Source organism: Leucoraja erinacea, chromosome 7 (assembly GCF_028641065.1).
Source record: "Leucoraja erinacea ecotype New England chromosome 7, Leri_hhj_1, whole genome shotgun sequence".
Taxonomy (NCBI): domain Eukaryota; kingdom Metazoa; phylum Chordata; class Chondrichthyes; order Rajiformes; family Rajidae; genus Leucoraja; species Leucoraja erinaceus.
The window spans coordinates 32659861-32679886 of NC_073383.1; the positions used below are offsets into that span (position 1 = coordinate 32659861).

At 43.0% G+C, this 20026-nt stretch overlaps 1 protein-coding gene across 3 annotated transcripts in view; it reads left to right on the forward strand.

Annotated features, from left to right (window-relative positions):
* LOC129698842 (sodium channel protein type 2 subunit alpha-like) overlaps window positions 1-20026 on the forward strand; it is a 127145-nt gene that overhangs the window by 56980 nt on the left and 50139 nt on the right. For all 3 annotated transcript variants that reach the window (XM_055638162.1, XM_055638161.1, XM_055638160.1), the window contains 5 exons: window positions 2987-3119; window positions 5812-6050; window positions 9574-9747; window positions 10511-10867; window positions 12336-12812. In XM_055638162.1, the coding sequence (XP_055494137.1) occupies window positions 2987-3119; window positions 5812-6050; window positions 9574-9747; window positions 10511-10867; window positions 12336-12812 (1380 nt within the window). The remainder of the gene's footprint in view (window positions 1-2986; window positions 3120-5811; window positions 6051-9573; window positions 9748-10510; window positions 10868-12335; window positions 12813-20026) is intronic.

Here is a 20026-nt window from a genome sequence, read left to right on the forward strand (position 1 = left end):
GAAGTCTCCCATCACCAGCCTTAATGACTACCGTCCTGTTGCCCTCACTCTGGTAATCACGAAGTGCTTCGAGAGATTGGTCCTCCAGCACATCAAGGACTATCTACCACCAGACTTCGACCCCCACCAATTCGCTTATCGCCAAAACAGATCCACAGAAGACGCCATCACCGTAGCTCTCCACTCTGTGCTGAGCCATCTGGAGCAGGGGCAGAGCTACGTCCGGATGCTCTTTGTGGATTTTAGTTCAGCCTTTAACACAATCATCCCGGACATCCTCATTGGTAAACTGGTCACTCTCGGCCTCCCCACTGTCACATGTGCCTGGATTAAGGATTTCCTCACAAACCGGCCCCAGACTGTGAGACTTGGCCCCCACCTCTCCTCCACTCGCAGGTTGAGTACCGGTTCCCCACAGGGCTGTGTGCTAAGCCCCCTCTTATACTGTCTCTACACCTACGACTGTAGTCCGGCCCACAACAACAACCGCATCGTCAAATTTGCTGACGACACTACTGTGGTTGGACTTATTTCAAAGGGAGACGAGGCAGCCTACAGAGAGGAAGTCCTGAAGTTGACAAACCTGGTGCTCTGAAAACAATCTGGCTCTGAACACCAGGAAAACAAAAGAGCTCATTGTCGACTTCAGGAGGCACAGCACCGACTTAGTCCCCCTACACATTAACGGCGAGTGTGTGGAGAGGGTCAACACCTTCCGGTTTCTCGGCGTCCATATCGCGGCTGACATCTCCTGGACGGACAACACAACAGCGGTCATCAAGAAGGCTCAGCAGCGGCTGCACTTCCTGAGGGTCCTCAGGAAGCACAACCTGGACTCTAACCTGCTGCTGACCTTCTACCGCTCGTCCATCGAGAGCCTGCTGACATACTGCATTACAGCATGGTATGGCAGCTGCACCATGGCAGACAGGGAGAGGCTTCAGAGGGTAACCAGGACAGCGCAGAGGATCATTGGTTGCCCTCTCCCCTCCCTGATGGACATCTACACCTCCCGCTGCCTTAGCAGGGCAAAGAAGATCACCAAAGACAGCTCCCATCCTGCGTTTGGACTGTTCGACCTGCTGCCCTCTGGAAGGCGCTATAGGTGCATCAAATCCAGGACAAACAGACTCAGGAATAGCTGCTTCCCGAGAATTATATCTACCATAAATTCAAATCCACACATGCACTGACTACACCGCCCAACAGGACTTCCATCTGTATATATGTATGTAGCGCCGTAGAATTTGTGCACCTATTCCCCCCCCCCCCCATCTCCCTTCTGTTTTGTTTTTCTGTTTCTTGTTTTTTGTGTAAAATTGTATGTATGCACTGAGTACGAGCAGCTTTCAGTTTCACTGTACATGTATAGTGACAATAAATGGCATATCTATATCTATATCTATTATTCAAACTAGATCCAGCATAAGCTTGTTTTTTTTCCAAACAAAGGTTATAGAGTCTTACAGCATGGAACCTGGTCATTTGGCCCAGCCTGTCCAAGCTGATCAAGATGCTCCATCTACATTAATCCCACCTGCCCACATTAGGCCCATATCCCTTTAAACCGTTCCTATCCATGTACCTGTCCAAAAGTATTTTAAAAGTTGTAAGTAGTCCCTACCTCAACTACCTCCTCTGGCAGCTTGTTCCAAATGCCCTCTGAGTGAATCAAAGATGCTATGTTATCCCACTTTATAATATAGTTGCATAACCAAATCCACTTTCTACTCCACACTGACAGCACCAGAGGTCAGGATCGAGCCCGGGTCTCTGGCGCTGTGAGCACTGATTCACTGTGTTACTAAAGTGTTTTAATAAAGTCCTTACAGACTCTCTATGTTAACAATATGTCAGCAAATAATGAGCAGTGTTAGTAAATCAGGAATGACACAGCAATCTCAGGGCAACAGTGATCAAGTGTAAAAATGTAAAAGAAAAATTTCCCTTTACTTTTCAATCAGATGCCACAAGGATTTTTTTTAATGTGTTAAGACTTGTTAAATGTACAGTTTATGCAAAAGGAAGTTATTGAATACTATAAAACATGCAGTGCTTCAGTAGTCTGAATAAAACAGTTATCTAGTTTAAAGCTACAGCATGGAAACAGATCCTTCGTCCCATTGAGTTCACGCCAACCATCAAATCTCTCCGTTCCATGTTATCCCACTTTCTCTTCCACTCCGTACACACTAGGGGCAATTTACAGAGGCCAATTAACCTACAAACCCGCACGTCTTTGGGATATGGGAGGAAACCGGAACATCCGCAGGAAACCCACGCGGTCACAGTGCAAACTTCACACACAGGCAGCACCCAAGGTCAGGATCGAACCCGGGTCTCTGGTGATGTGAGGCAGCAGCCTTACCTGCTGCGCTACTGTGGCGCCCTATGCATCATTCATTTGGGTAAATCAACTGGCCTGTTCACCATTGCCTTCAACTATGAACCACCCTTTTCCCCCTCCCTGAGTTTAAAATAAAAAACTATTAATTATAGTGTACACCACTGTAACTGCTGCTGAGAGGTCAACGATTTCAAGAGTGCCTCAGCATCATATCCAGTCCGGTTTCCACTCATAAGTATATTTCACAGACCAAGTATAGGGTGACATAGAGGTGCAGCGGTAGAAATGCTGCCAGAGACCCTGTATCTGTACGGAGTTTGTACATTCTCACTGTGACCACCTGGGTTTCCTCTGGGTGCTCAGGTTTCCTCCTACATCCTAAAGATGTGTAGGTTTGACTTTAATTGGCTTCCTTAAATTGTCCCTAGTGCGTAGGAATAGAACTAGTATATGGGCGATCGTTGGTCTGCGTGGACTCAGTGGGCCAAATGGCCTGTTTCCATGCTGTATATCTAAACTAAACCGAACTTAAAATGTAAGCAAGAGAGGTGTGGGCTAAGTTTGTAAGGCACAAACTTTTATTCCATTGTTGCTACTGATATATTTGACATGGCATGATTGAATGTGTGTGATTTCCAGGGCACCCACACAGATGCAGATCATAAGAAGAGAAGGATTAGATCTAATCAACATTCCATGGATTTTCTGGATGAACCCACTCCAAGGCAGAGAGCTTTAAGTGTGGCCAGCATTCTCACAAATACTATGGAAGGTTGGTCTACGCTTTTATTGTACTTCAGCATTGCATAATAATTGCATTGGGAGACAGCAGATCTATTGGACACAAGCAAATGATGGAGAGTTTCCTAATTATATGTTTGGTCGATTGGATCACTGCATTTCGTAAAAAAAAGATATCAGCTGGGGAGGAACTAACATCACTGTTGATTTATTTTCCATTAATTAAGATGAATGTAAAATCAGGTGAGCATCTTTGGCGGTCTGATTTCCCTCCAGACACTTTGTCAGAGTAGATCAAGTGTGTCAGGGCACTGAAACAGGAAAATCTGCCGCTATAATGTTTCACGGTAGCTCCTTCCAGTTTAATTCTCAACATACCTGGGCGTTGTCGATATGCTGCTGTGTTTAGATTGAAGAGGGTGTTCGCAGCAACAGAGAGTCAATGCAGTGTGACCCTTTGTGTTGACATTGATTTCTGATATGGCCCGTCTCTCTCAGGAGGACAAGGTCAACTTCCTGATGTCACAACTCCCTCTGTGGACAGAGGAAAGTATTGGGGATAAATCCAAATGTGTGCAACATGATGTGTCCTCGATTCAGCAAGGCCACCAGCATAATCAAGGACCAGTTTCACCCCAATCACTCCCTTCTCCCCTCTCCCATCAGGCAAGAGGTAAAGAAGTATGAAAACGCACACATCTGAATTTCGGGATAGTTTCTTCCCAGGTAACTGAACCATCCTATCACCAGCTAGAGAGCGGTCCTGACCTCCCATCTATCTGAAGAAGGGTCTCGACCCGAAACATCACCCATTCCTTCCCTCCAGGGATGCTGCCTGTCCCCCTGAGTTACTCCAGATTTTTGTGTCTATCTCCCATCTACCTTATTGGAGACCCTTGGACTATCTTTAATCAGACTTTACTGGACTTTATCTTGCACTGAACATTGTTTCCTTTTCCTGGATCTGTACACTCTGGGTGGCTTGATTGTAATCATAAATAGTCTTTCTGTTGACTTAATAGCATGCATTAATAAAGCTTTTCATTGTACTGCGTTCCTGGAGGTATCCTCAGGAAGACACAAGTTTGTGCTAGAGAGTTGTTAATAAGCAACAATCAACTTAAACCAATTACTAGGACAACAGTTGTGCAAGCAGCACAAAAAACTATTTACATTGCATTTGAAATGGCTGCCATAGTTCTCAGCATTAGTCATAGTCATACAGCGTGGAAGCAGGCCCTCCGGCCCAACTTGCCCAAACTAACCAACGCCCCATCTACACTTGTCCCACCTGCCTGCCTTTGGCTCGTATTCCTCTAAACCTATCCTGTACATGTACCAGTCTAAATGTTTCTTAAAAATTGCAATAGTACCTGCTTCAACTATCTCCTCCACCGGCTCATACACCCACCACCCTTTGTGTGAAAATGTTGCCAGTCAGGTTCCTATTAAATCTTCTCCCCCTCACCTTAAACCTGTGTCCTCTGGTTCTCGATCTCCTTACAAAGAGACTGTGCATTTACCCGATCAATTCCTCTCATGATTTTGTATATAAGATCACCCCTTATCCTCCCGCGCTCCAAGGAGTAGAGTCCTAGCCTGCCCATCCTCTCTCCCTGTAGCTCAGGCCCTCGAGTCCTGGCAACATCCTCGTAAATCTTCTCTGCACCCTTCCCAGCTTGACATCTGACTAATCCACGATTCTTTGCTGCGAGAGAGCAAGTTAATTCTGGCAGTGCCTATGATGAATAATGAATAAAGGAGATGATGGTAGTAACTCTGTTTAATAACGTACTGTGGAGACAGGAGCCCAGATACGGCTAATCTATCCGGGGGGGGGGGGGGGGGGGGGGGGGGTGGAATAGAAAATGGGAGAGAGAGCTGTTTGACCTTGGATGTGGCAATGAATCTCAGGCATAATCTCTACTGGAGAGTTGTACAGGCCAAATTATTTTAGGTTAGAGATACAGTGTGGAAACGGGTCCTTCGGCCCACCACGTCCGTGCTGACCATTGATCACCCGGACACTAGTTCTATCCTACTCATTAGGGACAATTTACAGAAATCAATTAACCTACAAACCCGGTTCCAGGGACGAAACCTGAGCACCCAGAGTAAACCTAGACAGGGGAGAACATGCAAACTCCGTACAGACAACACCTGTAGTCAGGATTTAACCCGGGTCTCTGGCGCTGTAAGGCCGCAACTCTACTGCTGTGCCACTGTGCCGCCCCGATTAAATACCCTTTAACCTGTATCTGTACAGAGTGGACAGCTTTATTGTAACCATGTATAGAAACAAAGAACTGCAGACACTGCTTTATAGCAAAGATAGACACAAAGTGCAGAAGTAGCTCAGCAGGTGAAGCAGCATCTCTGAAGAACATGGACAGGTGACGATTTGGGTTGGGACCCTTCTTCAGACTGAGCAGGTCTGAGGACAGACCCAGACCTGAAATGTCACATTATGCTGTCTGACCCGCTGAGTTACTCCATCGCTTTGTGTCTCTCTTTTGTAATCATGTATGTATAGTCGTTCTGCTGACTGGATAGCAAATAACAAGAAAAAAGTATTTCACAGTATTTTGGTACACGTGACAATAAACTAAACTGAAATGGTGTGTGGATTTCTGGACTGTAACATTGGTTGGCATTATCTGATCTGCCTGTTTGATTAATTGACTGATATTTTTTGTAACCGTACTTTTGTTTCCTCGCTGTAGAACTGGAAGAATCGCGACAGAAATGTCCGCCCTGTTTGTACAAGTTTGCAAACGACTACTTGATCTGGGACTGCCATCCGCATTGGCTGAAAGTGAAGGAGATTGTCCACTTGATTGTGATGGACCCCTTTGTGGATCTGGCCATCACTATCTGCATCGTGCTCAACACCCTGTTCATGGCGATGGAACATTACCCCATGACCAAGAACTTTGAAAATGTGCTTTCCAATGGCAACTTGGTATGTGTTCACTTGACCCACAGCGCTCCTTGCCAAGCGAGAGCATGGACAGTACAGCACAGGAATGGGACCTTCAGCCCTCAATGTCTGTGCTGAACATGCTGCCTGGCTGAACTGATCTCATCTGCCTGTACATGATCCATATCCCTCCATTCCCAGCACTTCCATGTGCCTATCTAAAAGCTTCTTAAAAGCCACTATCATTTTTACCTCCACCACCACCCCTGACAGCGCATTCCAGGCACCCACCACCCTCTATGTAAAAAAATTTGCCCCCACACATCTCCTTTAAACTTTGCTCTTCTCACCTTCTAGCTATGCCCTCTGGTGTTGGATATTTCCACCCTGGGGAAAGAGGTTTTGTCCATCTATCCTATCTGTGCCTCTCATAATTTTGTACACACAGGGTCAAGTTGGTTGTGGTATTGGCTTCATTTGGTAGAATATTAAATTAGTTATCAATGTAAGGCAGTCAGAACAAGTGTAGACAGTTATACTAAAGCACACACGAATTATATAAAGCAGCTTGATTTGTTTTAGTTTATTATTGTCACGTGTACCCAGATACAGTGAAAATATATCACCTAGACTAGATAATGATCAAACTCTCTCACCTCTTGGTTTGGTACAGTATCTGTCGCCCATTTTAGTACCAAAATCCATTATGATATTTTATCAAAGTCTCTCTGCAGATGCTTAATATTCCCCCAATCTCACCCCCCGGCTGCCACTTTCTGCTTTTGTTTTGAGTATTTTGGTTTTGCTTTAAGACTTTTCAGCAGTGCCAAATACCATTAAATCATTAAATGGTGCATTAAGTCAAGCAGTGGCACTGTTATAAATTAAACTTTTGTTCTGTATATTTATATAAAACTTATAGGTTGCACAAAAAAAAAATTGAGGATCATATGTTCTTCAGAAACAGTCCCAAGTTAACCAATATAGAAATACAGCCACAATTTTCCAGCAAAACTCTGGCGTAGTCTGCCCTGCCCTTTCCCCATCTTAGTACATTCATCTCCCATCCTCGAATCCCCCATTTCCGCTTTATCCCCCTTTTTCCCCTTCCCTCCTGCCCCCCAATCTCCAATCCTCATCCATCCATATCCCTCCCTCCAGCTTGACATTTCTCTCCTCCTCTTCTCACCCTTTCTGACATCCTTTTTGTCTCCTTCACCTCCAGCCTTTGTCACTTACTCCACCCATCTGCCAATTACCCCCCTCGCCTGTATCCACCCATCACTCACCAGGCTTTGTCCCACCCCCACATCTCTTTTCCTGCTTTTTCCGCCCTACTCCATCAGTCTAACTAAGGTCCTGACCCGAAACAGTGTCTGTCTATTCCCTCCACAGATGCTGCCAGATGCGCTGAGTTCCTCCAGCACTTTATGTGTTGGAATATATTTAATGCCTCCTTGGCAGTTTATTCCTTTTCAAAGATGTTTTTTTCAAAGAAAACTTTTTCTTTTCTATGTGCCTGGAACACGCTGCCAGGGGTGGCGATACTGGCATTTAACAGACTATTGAATGGGCACATGGATATGGAGGATATGGATCATGAGCAGGCAGATACAATATGATCTTGGCATCATGTTTGACACAGACATTGTGAGCCGAGGGGCCTGTTCCCTGTGCTGTACTGTTCTATGTTCTATGTTGTATGTCACACCATCCAATATTCAGCCCGCGTCAACTACAACAATGGAGTCAACATTTTTATACTGTTTTATGAAGACAATCACAACTGTTCATTTAGAGCGTAAATCACATCAGCTAATTCCACTCAAAATCTACTCCCTTCAGTGTTGTGAGTTTATGAACCTCATCAATGTATCCACACTAGCTGCATCATCACTCCTTGTGACCAGCTTTCCTTCATCATTCAACCCTCTACGGACATGATTCAATGATACTTTATTGTCACATGTACCTAGGTGCAGTGAAATTTGTTGTTTTTGCATACAATACATAAAATACGCAAAAGAGTTGGCACGTTTCTGGCACTGACGAAGTTATAAAAGCACTAATTGGAATCACATTAGTCGCTCTATGTTTTTGGCGGCTTCGCCCTACCGGGACCCTCTTGCTCTCTGTGACCCTCCCCTACTCAGGTGTTTGGAAATGAGCAGGGCTGAGTTCAGCGGAGGCTTCCCTTGACAGGCTGCGGCCCGCTGGTCCTAGGTCCTGAGATAATAAGATAATGCCAGAATGAGAGGTCCACTAATGTTTAAAACAGGAGGAATTAATAAACTATGTAAAGACATGTAAATCAGATTAAATTCGCCTTTTCCTTGTCCATGCTGGAATCTAGTTTCATCTCTCTGGCTTCCTTACACCAATGTGTTGTACTGCATAAGTAAAAAGACATTCTTCCAATCCATTCTCCAAAGCGAAGATAGACACAGAAGGAATGGATCACGTTTCAGGTCGAAATCAATTTTGTGTCTATCTTCGATTTAAACCAGCATCTGCATTTCATTCCATATAACAACCTACACACCATCCAAAGCATCAGGCCTGGGATACTGTTGTTTTATCTAATGATATTGCTATAGGGAGAGGCTAGGCTGGGACTTTATACATTGGAGCGCAGGAGGATGAGGGGTGATCTTAGAGGTGTATAAAATCGTGAGAGGATTAGATCGGGCAGATCAAATCTTTTGCCCAGAGTAGGGGAATCGAGAACCAGAGGACATAGATTTATGGTGAAAGGGAAAAATTTAATAAGAACCTAAAAGGTAATATTTTTACACAATGGGTGGCGGGTGTATGGAATGAGCTGTCGAAGGAGGTGTTTGGTGCAGGTTTTATCAAAATGTTTAAGGAACATTTGGACAGGAATATGGGTAGGAAAGGTTTTCAAGGGATTTGGGGCCAAACGCAGGCAGAATAGTGCAGATGGGGCATGTTGGTCGACGTGGACAAGTTGTACCAAAGATTCCGACCCACAAAGTCGGCCTCGGAGGTCGGCTATGGGAATGGATCTGCCAGCACCGGCCAGGTTTGAGTTCCAGAGACCTGGCCACATGGGGGCAAATTCGACCGGAAATTCACAGAAAGTCCCGATAATATCGAGATCGGCTGTCAGACCCGGCCTAGGCACCACACTTTCAGGGGGACCTCTGAGGAGGGGTGGGTGTTTGTCTGGACTAAAGGAGAGGTCGGACCACCAGTTGCCGGAAAATAATTAGTTGACTCGTACACCAAGTGCGGCCCCACCCATGCCTTGTACAACAGTGGACACAAAATGCTGGGGTAACTCAGTGGGTCAGGAAGCATCTTTGGAGAGTAGGAATGGGTGATGTTTCAGACTGAAGAAGGGTCTCGACCCGAAACGTCACCCATTCCTTCTTTCCAGAGATGCTGCCTGACCCGCTGAGTTACTCCAGCCTTTTGAGTCTACCTTCGATTTAAATCAGAATCTGCAGTTCTTTCCTATACATCTTGTATAACAATAACATAATAATTGTGTTTTATTTGAAATATTGAAAATTACACAATAATCATTGTTGCTTTTATCCAGGTATTTACTGGAATCTTCACTGGCGAAATGATTTTCAAAATCGTTGCCTTGGATCCTTATTACTACTTTCAAGAAGGATGGAATATTTTTGACAGCATTATTGTGAGCCTTAGCCTCATGGAACTGGGTCTTGCAAATGTGGAAGGATTATCTGTGTTGCGATCTTTCCGCTTGGTAATCACAAATATTTAATGTCTCTCGAACTTCGATTATCCCCGATATAATGCATCAATATTACAGTTAACAAAAAATGGATGTCTTTGTTTGTTTAGACTTTAGACTTCAGAGATGCAATGCGGAAACAGGCCCCTCGGCCCACTGAATCCACTCTGACCAGCGATCACCCCGTACACTAGTTCTATCCAACACACTAAGGACAATTTTACAGAAGCCAATTAATCTACAAAACCACACATTTTTGGAATATGGGAGGAAACCAGAGCACCCGGAAAAACTCACGTGGTCACAGGGAGAACGTACAAACTCCATACAGACAGCACCCGTGGTCAGGACCGAACTTGGGTCTCTGGCGCTGTAAGGCTGCAACTCCACTGCTGCACCGCAGTGTAGCCCAAGCGCATTTTATTAAAAACAGAGAGTATTTTAACAAGTAAATGTCAAAATTATTAAACAAGTAAACCTTATAAGCAATCCAAACGCAATCCTTTTGGATAGGCAGAGATAGACACAGAATACTGGAGTTACTCAGCGGGTCGGGCAGCATCTCTGGAGAAAAAGGATGGATGACGTTTTGCGTTGGGACCTTTCCTTGGGATAGGCATACAAATATACAGGGATTTTAGGGATATGGATTATGTGCAGGCAGATAAGATTTAAGCTTGGCATCATGATCGGCACAGACATTGTGGGCCAAAGTGCCTGTCTGGTGCTGTACTGTGCTATGTTTTGATTAACTTTCTCCCGATTTGTTTTTCAGCTCAGAGTTTTTAAACTGGCCAAGTCTTGGCCGACACTGAACATGTTGATTAAGATCATTGGCAACTCAGTTGGCGCTCTGGGCAACTTGACCTTGGTGTTGGCCATCATAGTCTTCATCTTCGCCGTGGTCGGCATGCAGCTCTTTGGTAAAAGCTACAAGGAGCATGTCTGTAAAATCGAGGGACGCGGCAAACTACCGCGCTGGCACATGAATGACTTTTTTCATTCCTTTCTGATTGTGTTCCGAGTCTTGTGCGGAGAATGGATTGAGACAATGTGGGACTGTATGGAGGTCGCCGGACAGTCAATGTGTCTCATTGTCTTCATGATGGTCATGGTCATTGGTAACCTCGTGGTATGTTGGAACGCTATCTTTAAACACTTTTATTTCTTTGGTTTTTGGTAAAGTATCAAATTTAAAGGTAGATGTTGGAGGCCACATTTAGAGTATTGTGGTCAGTTCTGGACACCATATTATAGGAAATATGTTGTCAAGCTGGAAAGAGTGCAGAGAAGATGTACAAGGCTATTGCCAGGATTCGAGGGCCTAAGATATTGGGATATATTGAACAGGCTAGGACTCTATTCCTTGGAGCAAAGGAGGATGAAGGTTAATCTTATAGGTATATAAAATCATGAGGGAAGCAGATCGGGTAAATGCACCGAGTATCTTCCCCAGAGTAGTGATCAAGAACCAGAGGACGTAGGTTTAACGTGAAGGGGGGAAGAGTTAATAGACACTTGAGGGGTAACTTTTTTACACAAAGGTCGGTGGGTATATGGAACGAGCTGCTGGAGGAGGTAGTTAAGGTAAGTACTATTGCAAATTAAAAAAAAATATTTTGGTAATGGATAGGATAGATTTAGAGGGATATGGGTCAAATGCAGGCAAGTGGGACTAATGTAGATGGGGCATGTTGGTTGATGTGGGCAAGTTGGACCGAAGGGCCTATTTCCATGCTCTATGACTCTATGACATGATGGACTGATAATGTATTTCAAAAATCAGTTTTCAAATGATTGGGTTATTTGGATGTAATTAGATTAGAGGGTATTAGCTGTTGGCGAGGTTGGACAAATTTGGGTTTTTACTGGAGCATCAGATGTGTGTGAGACTTGATAGAAGTATTTTAAATTATGAGAGACATAATCAGTCAACAGTCCAAACCTTTTTCCCATGGTGGAAATGTCAAAAACCAGAGAGTATTACTTGAAGGTGAGAAGAAGTGCGGTTGAAGTTAATTTTACACGGAGCGTGGTGAGTGCCTGGAATGTGCTGCCAGGGGTGGTGGTGGAGGCATATACGATAGTGGTGTTAAAGAGGCTTTTAGATAGGTACATGGATATGGAGGGATTTGGATCACATGCAGGGAGAGGAGATTAGTTTAACTTGGTTTCATTTTCAGCACGGACATTGTGAGCCAAAGGACCTGTTCCTGTGTTACACTGTTATACGTTCTATGTTCTTATTATCAAATCTCCTTACTGTTAATATGCACACGCGAGTGAAGCAACTCACATAAATGTTGCACATTGATTGTTAAAACGAGATGCCGGAAAGAACAATGGAAGAACTCCAACATGATAAAAAGAGAACTGCAGGTTCTGGTGTATACCAATGATAAACACAAATGCTGAAGTAACTCAGTGGGTCAGGCAGCATCTCTGGAGTTGATGGATAGGTAATGTTTCGGGTCAGGACCTTTCTTCACACGTGTTTCTGGTTGGGTCCCTTCTTCAGAATGGAAGAACTTTGTTGTATATTTCTACATGGTTGCAGGGAATCAATGAGAAGATTAATTTATCCTCTGCTTGATTTCCAGTTATTGAATCTATTTTTGGCCTTGCTATTGAGCTCGTTCAGTGCCGATAATTTAGCGGCTTCTGATGATGACAATGAGATGAATAACTTGCAGATTGCCGTGGGCAGGATACAGAGGGGCGCGGACTACATGAAGCGAAACGTGCAGCAATTATTTCAGAGAGTCTTCGTCAAGACTAAAGTGACAGAAGATATCAAACCTCTCGATGAATTGCAGAAAAAGAAAGATATCTACATCTCTGACCACACGGCCGTTGAACTGAGCAAAGAAGTGGACTATCATAAAGATGGGAATTGCACTACCAGTGGGATTGGCAGTAGTATGGGCAAATACAATGTTGATGAATGTGACAACATGTCCTTCATTCACAATCCAAGTCTGACTGTCACCGTGCCAATAGCTGTGGGGGAATCAGACTTTGAAAATCTAAACACAGAAGACTTTACCAGTGAATCGGACATGGAAGGAAGCAAAGAGGTAAAGTGCATTTTATTTTTCTACTGCATAGTGAATAGTGTAAGGCCTGGACAGAGTGGATGTGGAGAGGATGTTTCCACTAGTGGGAAGGTCTAGGACCAGAGACCACAGCCTCCGAATAAAAGTAACGTACGTTTAGAATGGAGATGAGGAGGAATTTCTTTAGCCAGAGGATGGTGAATCTGCGGAATTGATTACTACAGCGGTGGAGGCTAAGTCATTGGATATTATTATAGTGGTGATTAATATGTTCTTGATTAGTAAGGGCGTCAAAAGTTGAGAGGGAAAAATAGATCAGCCGTGATCAAAAGCAGACTTGATCGGCTAAATGGCCTAATTCTGTTCCTATATCTTGAGATCTTATGCAGAAAATAACTTGATGTGAATTAGTTATGTGTGATATAATTTATCAAATAAAGGGAAGCCTGCTATAGATAGATAAGCATTTCCAGCATTTGAAGTAACACGCTTAACACTTGGTGCATGAATGATATGCTCTGTTTTAATAATAGCTAAGATTCAAAAAAGATATAGTTATTGCAATTTAAGTAAGTACGTTAATGTATTTATTGTAAACTGTGAAGACGAATATTTGCCTTCAGTCCATGTATTTCAGCAAGAGAGGAAAGATAATTGCAAACAATTTAAAGGAATAAGTGTCATTAAATACTAACGTGTTTCCTTTTCAGTATGTACTTTACTGTATTCCATTTTAGAAATGTATTAAAGTTTAAAGAATGGTGGATGAATGAATAGCTAAATATGAGTGGACGGTGCAACTTTATACCTTCCAATATTTTTTCTTAATCCTGGTCATTTATCATTTTATTCAAATTTAGGGTAACCATTAACTTAGAGGAAAACTTGAAGATTACCATTGTCCAAGGCAGGTATAAGTCATGGATTTGGGAATTGTTGACCTATGTATATGGAGCATTGCTAGGTTAGGTTAGTTTATTAATGTCGAGGTACAGAGAAAAGCTTTTTTGTTGCGTGCTATCCAGTCAGTAATTACAATCAAGCCGTCCACAGGGTATAGATACAGGATAAAGGGAATAATGTTTAGTGCAAGGTAAAGTTCAGTAAAATCCAATTAGAGATAGTCCACGGATCTCCAATAAGGTAGATGGGAGGTCAGGACTGTTCTATTATTGGTGAGGGGATGGTTCAGTTGCCTAACAACAGCTGGTGAAAAAAACTGTATTTTAATCTGGAGGTGTGCTTTTTCACACATCTGTACCTGTTGCCTGATGGGAGAGGGGAGATTAGGGAGTGACTGGGGTAAGACTGGTCCTTGATTATGCTGGTGGCCTTGCCGAGGCAGCGTGAAGTATAGATGGAATCAATGGAGGGGAGGTTGTTTGCGTGATGGTCTGGCATGCGTCCACAATTCTCTGCAATATCTTGTGGTCTTGGAGGGAGCTGTGATGCATCTTGATGATGGAGCAGCAACCTTCAAGTAGAGCCTGAGATTGAAGTGTATTCGGTTCTACTCTTGGCGAGCCTTCAGGATAGTGGAAAAGTTATAGACTTTGAATGTGCATCACAAAAGTCAGAAGACTCCCCTCAACATCAGACATTCCCGAGAAAACAATCCAAGTCTGTCCAACCTCTCCTGATAGCTAATACCCTGTTGTTGACTGACCGTGAGAAAGATCAGAGAACTTGTGAACCAAGGTGGTTGGAATATGGAATGAGCTGCCAGAGAAGGTAATTGAGGCAGGTACTTTAACAACATTTCAAAGACATTTGGACAGGTACATAGACAGGAAATGTTTAGAGGAATATGGGCCAAATGCAGGCAGGTGGGACAAGTGCTGATGGGTCATCTTGATTGGCCTGGGGGAGTTGGGCATGTTTTGTGCTCTATGACTCTACTGAAAGTCTTTGACCATTCACAAGGATGATTGCTTCTGTGCATGGGGCACTTGGTGCATGTTGATGCACAATTTCACAAGATCATAAGTGATAGGAGTAGAATTAGGCCATTCAGCTCATCAAGTCTACCCCACCGTTCAATAATGGCTGATCTATCTCTCCTTTCTAACCCCATTCTCCTGCCTTCTCCCCATAACCTCTGACACCTGTACTAATCAAGAATCTACCTTTCTCTGCCTTAAAAATATCCACTGACTGGCTCCACAGCCTTCTGTAGCAAAGAATTCTACTGGTTCATCACCCTCTGACTAAGAAATTCCTCTTCATCTCCTTCATAAAAGGACGTCCTTTAATTCTGTGGCTATGACTAGTCCTAGACTCTCCCACTAGTGGAAACATCCTCTCCACATCCACTTCATCTACTTGATGGTGGGGAGATCAATATTTGTGATGTACTGGAAAGTGTCGACCACTCTAGGTAGATCTCCTTCCTTCCTGGGCGTTCGAGTTGCTGAACCAGGCCGAGATGCAACCAGTCAATATGCTCTATTTAAGAGACTTTTGGACAGGCATATGAATATACAGGAAGTGGAGGGATATGGATTAATTATGGACCAGCAGATAAGGTACGGCAGATTATCGGCCTAATTGTGTGTCCCTGTGCTGTACCAATCTATGTTCTTAACCTTTGCATTACAGTTAGCGCTCTGGTTCCATTATAAATTGCTGGAGGAACTCAACTGGTCAGGCAGCATCTGGGTAGGAAATAGACAGACGATGTTACGGGTTGGGACTCTTTTTCAGGCTGATGAAGAGTTCCTCCAGTGCATTGTGTTTTACTTTAGGAAGTAGCTGTTACCTCAAATGCTGTTTTCGTCATGCAGGTGGGCACAGCTTATATTTTCAAGAGTGGCATATTGATTAATGTTACAACCTGCTGGGAAGAAAAATATATATCATTGAAACTGAGTGGAATGCAAGTTGTAGAAACATGGCAGTATTTAATTGTAAGCCCACTAAAGTTCACAATATACACAAGGAAAATTGTGGCATTGTACAAACACCTGGCACTTTGAGTCCGTATTTATGCGTGTTGTCAAACCTTGGGTATTCACTTATCCTAAAATGAACAAGAATGGATCCTAACATAAACAATCAGAACATGGGATCAAGAGAGGCCATACTATTGTATAGAATCATAGTGTTACCTGTATTATCTTTCAAGCAGAAACAGTGTATACTCTCTTTATTTACAATGTAAGCTCACACAAGTCTCCAGTCTATGTCTATCTATAAATCCATCTATCTACCCAAACTATTTGGCTCAAGCATGTTGCAGTTATTATTAGCTGTTAAATAAACCTAGCTGGGGAAACAAAATGTGAAATTAAATATATTTCAACGGTGTAAAGATTGCAAATATTGTGTTTTTGTTACCAAAAGAGTGCTTATATTTTATCTATATATTAAACTTTTTTAGTAAATGATCACGTTTAAAAATCATTTAAATTATGAGTTTCAATCGTGCTATTTTCTGAGAAAACAAGTTTCTAAGTTATTTTTTTCTTCATCAGGTTAAATGATGTAGAATCATATATTGCAGAAACCAAGATGTAGAAACAAGCCAATGCTGGCTTACAAAAAAAAAGGCACAAAGTGCTGGGGTAACTCAGCGGGTCTGGCAGCATTCCTGGTTAATCAGCAGGTCAGGCAGCATCTCTGGAGACCATGAATAGGTGACATTTCACAGAGTGCTGGGATAACTCGGCGGATCTGGCAGCATCCCCAGAGAACATGGGTAGGTGTTGTTTCGGGTCGGGACCCTTCTTCAGACTGAGGAAGTCTGAGGACAGGTCCCGACCTGAAACTGCACCTCTCCATGTTCTCTAAGGATGCTGCCTTACCCGCTGAATTACCCCAACACTTTGTGTCTTTTTTAAATTTCTGAAACCAAACATGGAAGTATTTTAAAATCCTTATGGGCCTCGAGTCTGCAGTTTTTTTTTAAACAATGAACTGAACAACTTATTATGAATGTAGCAACGTTAAAGTTGCATTTTGTGCTGTTCCTTTGAGGTGTTTATTCATTTCCTATGTTAATGCTACCAGTAAAGTTGACCTGCTGCCATTTCTCCAGCCTAATCTATCTGGTTATTATTGCAGTTCTATTCCAGACGCACAAGTTTTCATTGAGAAGAGAATTGTAAGACCCACTTGTTGTACATGAAAAATAATTACCGCTCATTGCAATAAAAGTTTAAACCATTAAACTATTCATTCTCTTTAGCAAATAACTTTTAATTTTTTTAATCGTTCTGTTCCTCTGATGGGCCTGCGCTTTAGACATCAGATGACTTTAAGTTCAACATTAGCTTCTTGGCATTTTTGATAAACTCTGCTTAAACAGCGAGTCTTGTTTCAGCTCTCCCACTCTGTGCTGTCCAGGGCAGGTTTGATGTCCTGCTTTTACTGATGATCATGGACAAAATGTGTGTCAAGAAATTATAAATAAAATCTCTGCATAATCAAAGCTGAACAAAAAGCATTGTTACACTGACAGCTCATCAGCATGGACATGTGGGCAGCTGAACCAAATCCACCACAAAGCTGGCATAGGATTTATACATTGGTGAACTTGGCCAAAACTGATGATGCAGAAAAGCAACACGCTATTTGGCTAGTGTCAACTTCAACTGCATATCTTGCACTTTTGATGCAGGCAATTAAAAAAAGACTTCATGGGTCAGAAAGAAAAAAACTGCAATGTTTTTGTCAGATGGAGCTTCAGATTACCCTACATAGTGGTACTCGGGTGGAATGATGCATGCAATGCTGGTAATCTAAAGACATTGCGGTTCTGTGTGTTCTTGGAATCTGTCTATGACCTAACCTGCTAAAACATGCACTCACCTTAAGTCAAAAGAAGAGAGTTTTTTACAGCAGTGATTTAGTTGAATTACTATGCAGAAGTCAGTGGCAACTTAAAGACTAATTTAAGTTTAGGTTTAGGTTTATTATTGTCAAGTGTACCAAGGTATAGTGAAAAGCTTTGTTTTGTTTGCTGTCCAAACAGATTAAATATACCGTCCACAGATACAATCAGTACAAACTCCAGTATAATAGGTAAAGGGGAACATACAGTGTAGAATACCGTTCTCAGCATTGTAGCGTATCAGTTCCTTAGACAAAGTCCAATTTCTGCTTATTCTAATTTCAATTCCTACAAATGTACACAAGTTTTTACAAATGACTGCTGTTTAACAAAAAAAACCTCCTGTTGAGAATATCACCATCGTGATTAATTCAACATTTTGAACAAAATTTAAAGCGATGTGTTGCACATATATTTAACAAAAGATTAGTATATACATGTGCACCATTCTTTTGAGAAAAACAAATAAAAAGGGATAGCGTTGAAAGAGTAGACAGAGTCTACTTGGATCACATTGTTAAGGGGGAGAGGGCACCTTACTTTGTCAGCATACACAGCTCTACCTCCTGTGTGTCACAGCAAGTCATAGAGTCATACAACATGGAAACTGCCCTTCGGCCCAACTTGCCCACCAACCAATGTGCCCCATCGGCACTACACCTACCTGCGTTTGACCAGTGTCCCTCTAAACCTTTCCTATCCGTGGTACCTGGCCAAGTGTCTTTTAAATGTTGTGATAGTATTAAATTGTTCTCCCCTCACCTTAAACCCATGTCCTGTGGAAGTGGAAAGTTTATATGGAGCAACTTTCCAGAGTCTAAATATTTTTTAATAGGTGATTGAATATGAGGGGTTACCATAGTGTGCAGTGGAGTCCATAATCTGTAAAATGCAATTCATGTTAATAAACCATCTCAGAAAATGCCCATTCTCATTCTTCTTTGTGTTTGGGAATGTGTGGCTGTAAATAACATGCACCTGATTCATAGCAGAGACACAAGAAACTGCAGATGCTGGAATCTTGTGCAAAAAAAGTGCTGGAGGAACTCCATGGTGGCATGGTGGAGCAGCGATAGAGTTGCGGCCTTACAGCGCCAAATACCAGGGTTCAATTCTGACTACGGGTGGTGTCTCTAAGATGTTTGTACATTCTCCTTGTGACTGTTTGGGGTTCCTCCGGGTGCTCTGGTTTCCTCCCACACTCCAAAGATGTAAAGATTTGTAGGTTAATTGGCTTGATATAAATGTAAATTGTCCCTAATGTGGGTACAATAGTGTTAGTTTGTGGGGGATCGCTGGTCGGTGCAGACTCAGTGGGCCAAAGAGCCTGTTTCCTCGCTGCATCTCTAAACTAAATAAACTAAACTAAGCTCAGAGGGTTAGGCAGCATCTGTGGAGGGAATGGATAGATTATGTTTTGGGTTGGAACCCTTCTTCAGACTGATCCTTCTTCGGATCTTCATTGGTGTTAAGAAGGATGTCAACCCAAAACTTGTCTGTCCATTCTCTCCACAGATGCTGCCTGACCCCCTGAGTTTAGAGACATAGCATAGAAACAGGCTTACTGAGTCCATGCCAATCATCGATTACCCATTCACAGTTCCATGTTATCCCACTTTCTCATCCACTCGTTACACACTAGGGGCAATTTACAGAGGTCAATTAATCATCAAACCCGCAGTGGAAACCTAGGTGGTCACGGAAAATGTGCAAACTCCACACAGGTAGCACCCGTAGTCAGGATCGAACCCGGGTCTCTGGCACTGTAATGCCTCTGTCCCACTTAGGAAACCTGAACGGTAACCTCTGCAGACTTTGCGCCCCACCCAAGGTATCCGTGCGGTTCCTGGAGGCTCCCGGAGGTTTTTGTCAGTTCCCGACCTGCTTCCACTACCTGCAACCTCCGGGAACCACATGGAAACCTTGGGTGGGGCGCAAGGTCTCCAGAGGTTTCCGTTCAGGTTTCCTAATTGGGACAGGGGCATAAGGCAACAGCTATACCCGCTGTGTCACTGTGTTGCCCTGTAGTTCCTCCAGCACTTTGTTTTTTTGTACCTGATTTTTTTGCTCTCAAATGTCAATGACAGCTACACTTTACCAAATAACAAACACCCAATGATTTGTTAGTTATGTGGACAAATTTATAATCAACTTTAATCTTCCTTGCGTCCTTCCAGACTGCTTTCTGCTGTAGTAGCATGGAACACAGCAACTTTAACATGCCCTAAGGTGTTAGCTTTGGAACTGAGATGCGTAAGAGATAATGTACTAATGGTGGAGACAGAAAAATAAAAAGACATGGTTATTGCAGGTGACAAGAGTTGAATATTGATAATCAAAATTACTTGTTGCAAATAGAGAATTCTGCAGGATGGAATCTGCATATGGATCAAATTTGTCAAGC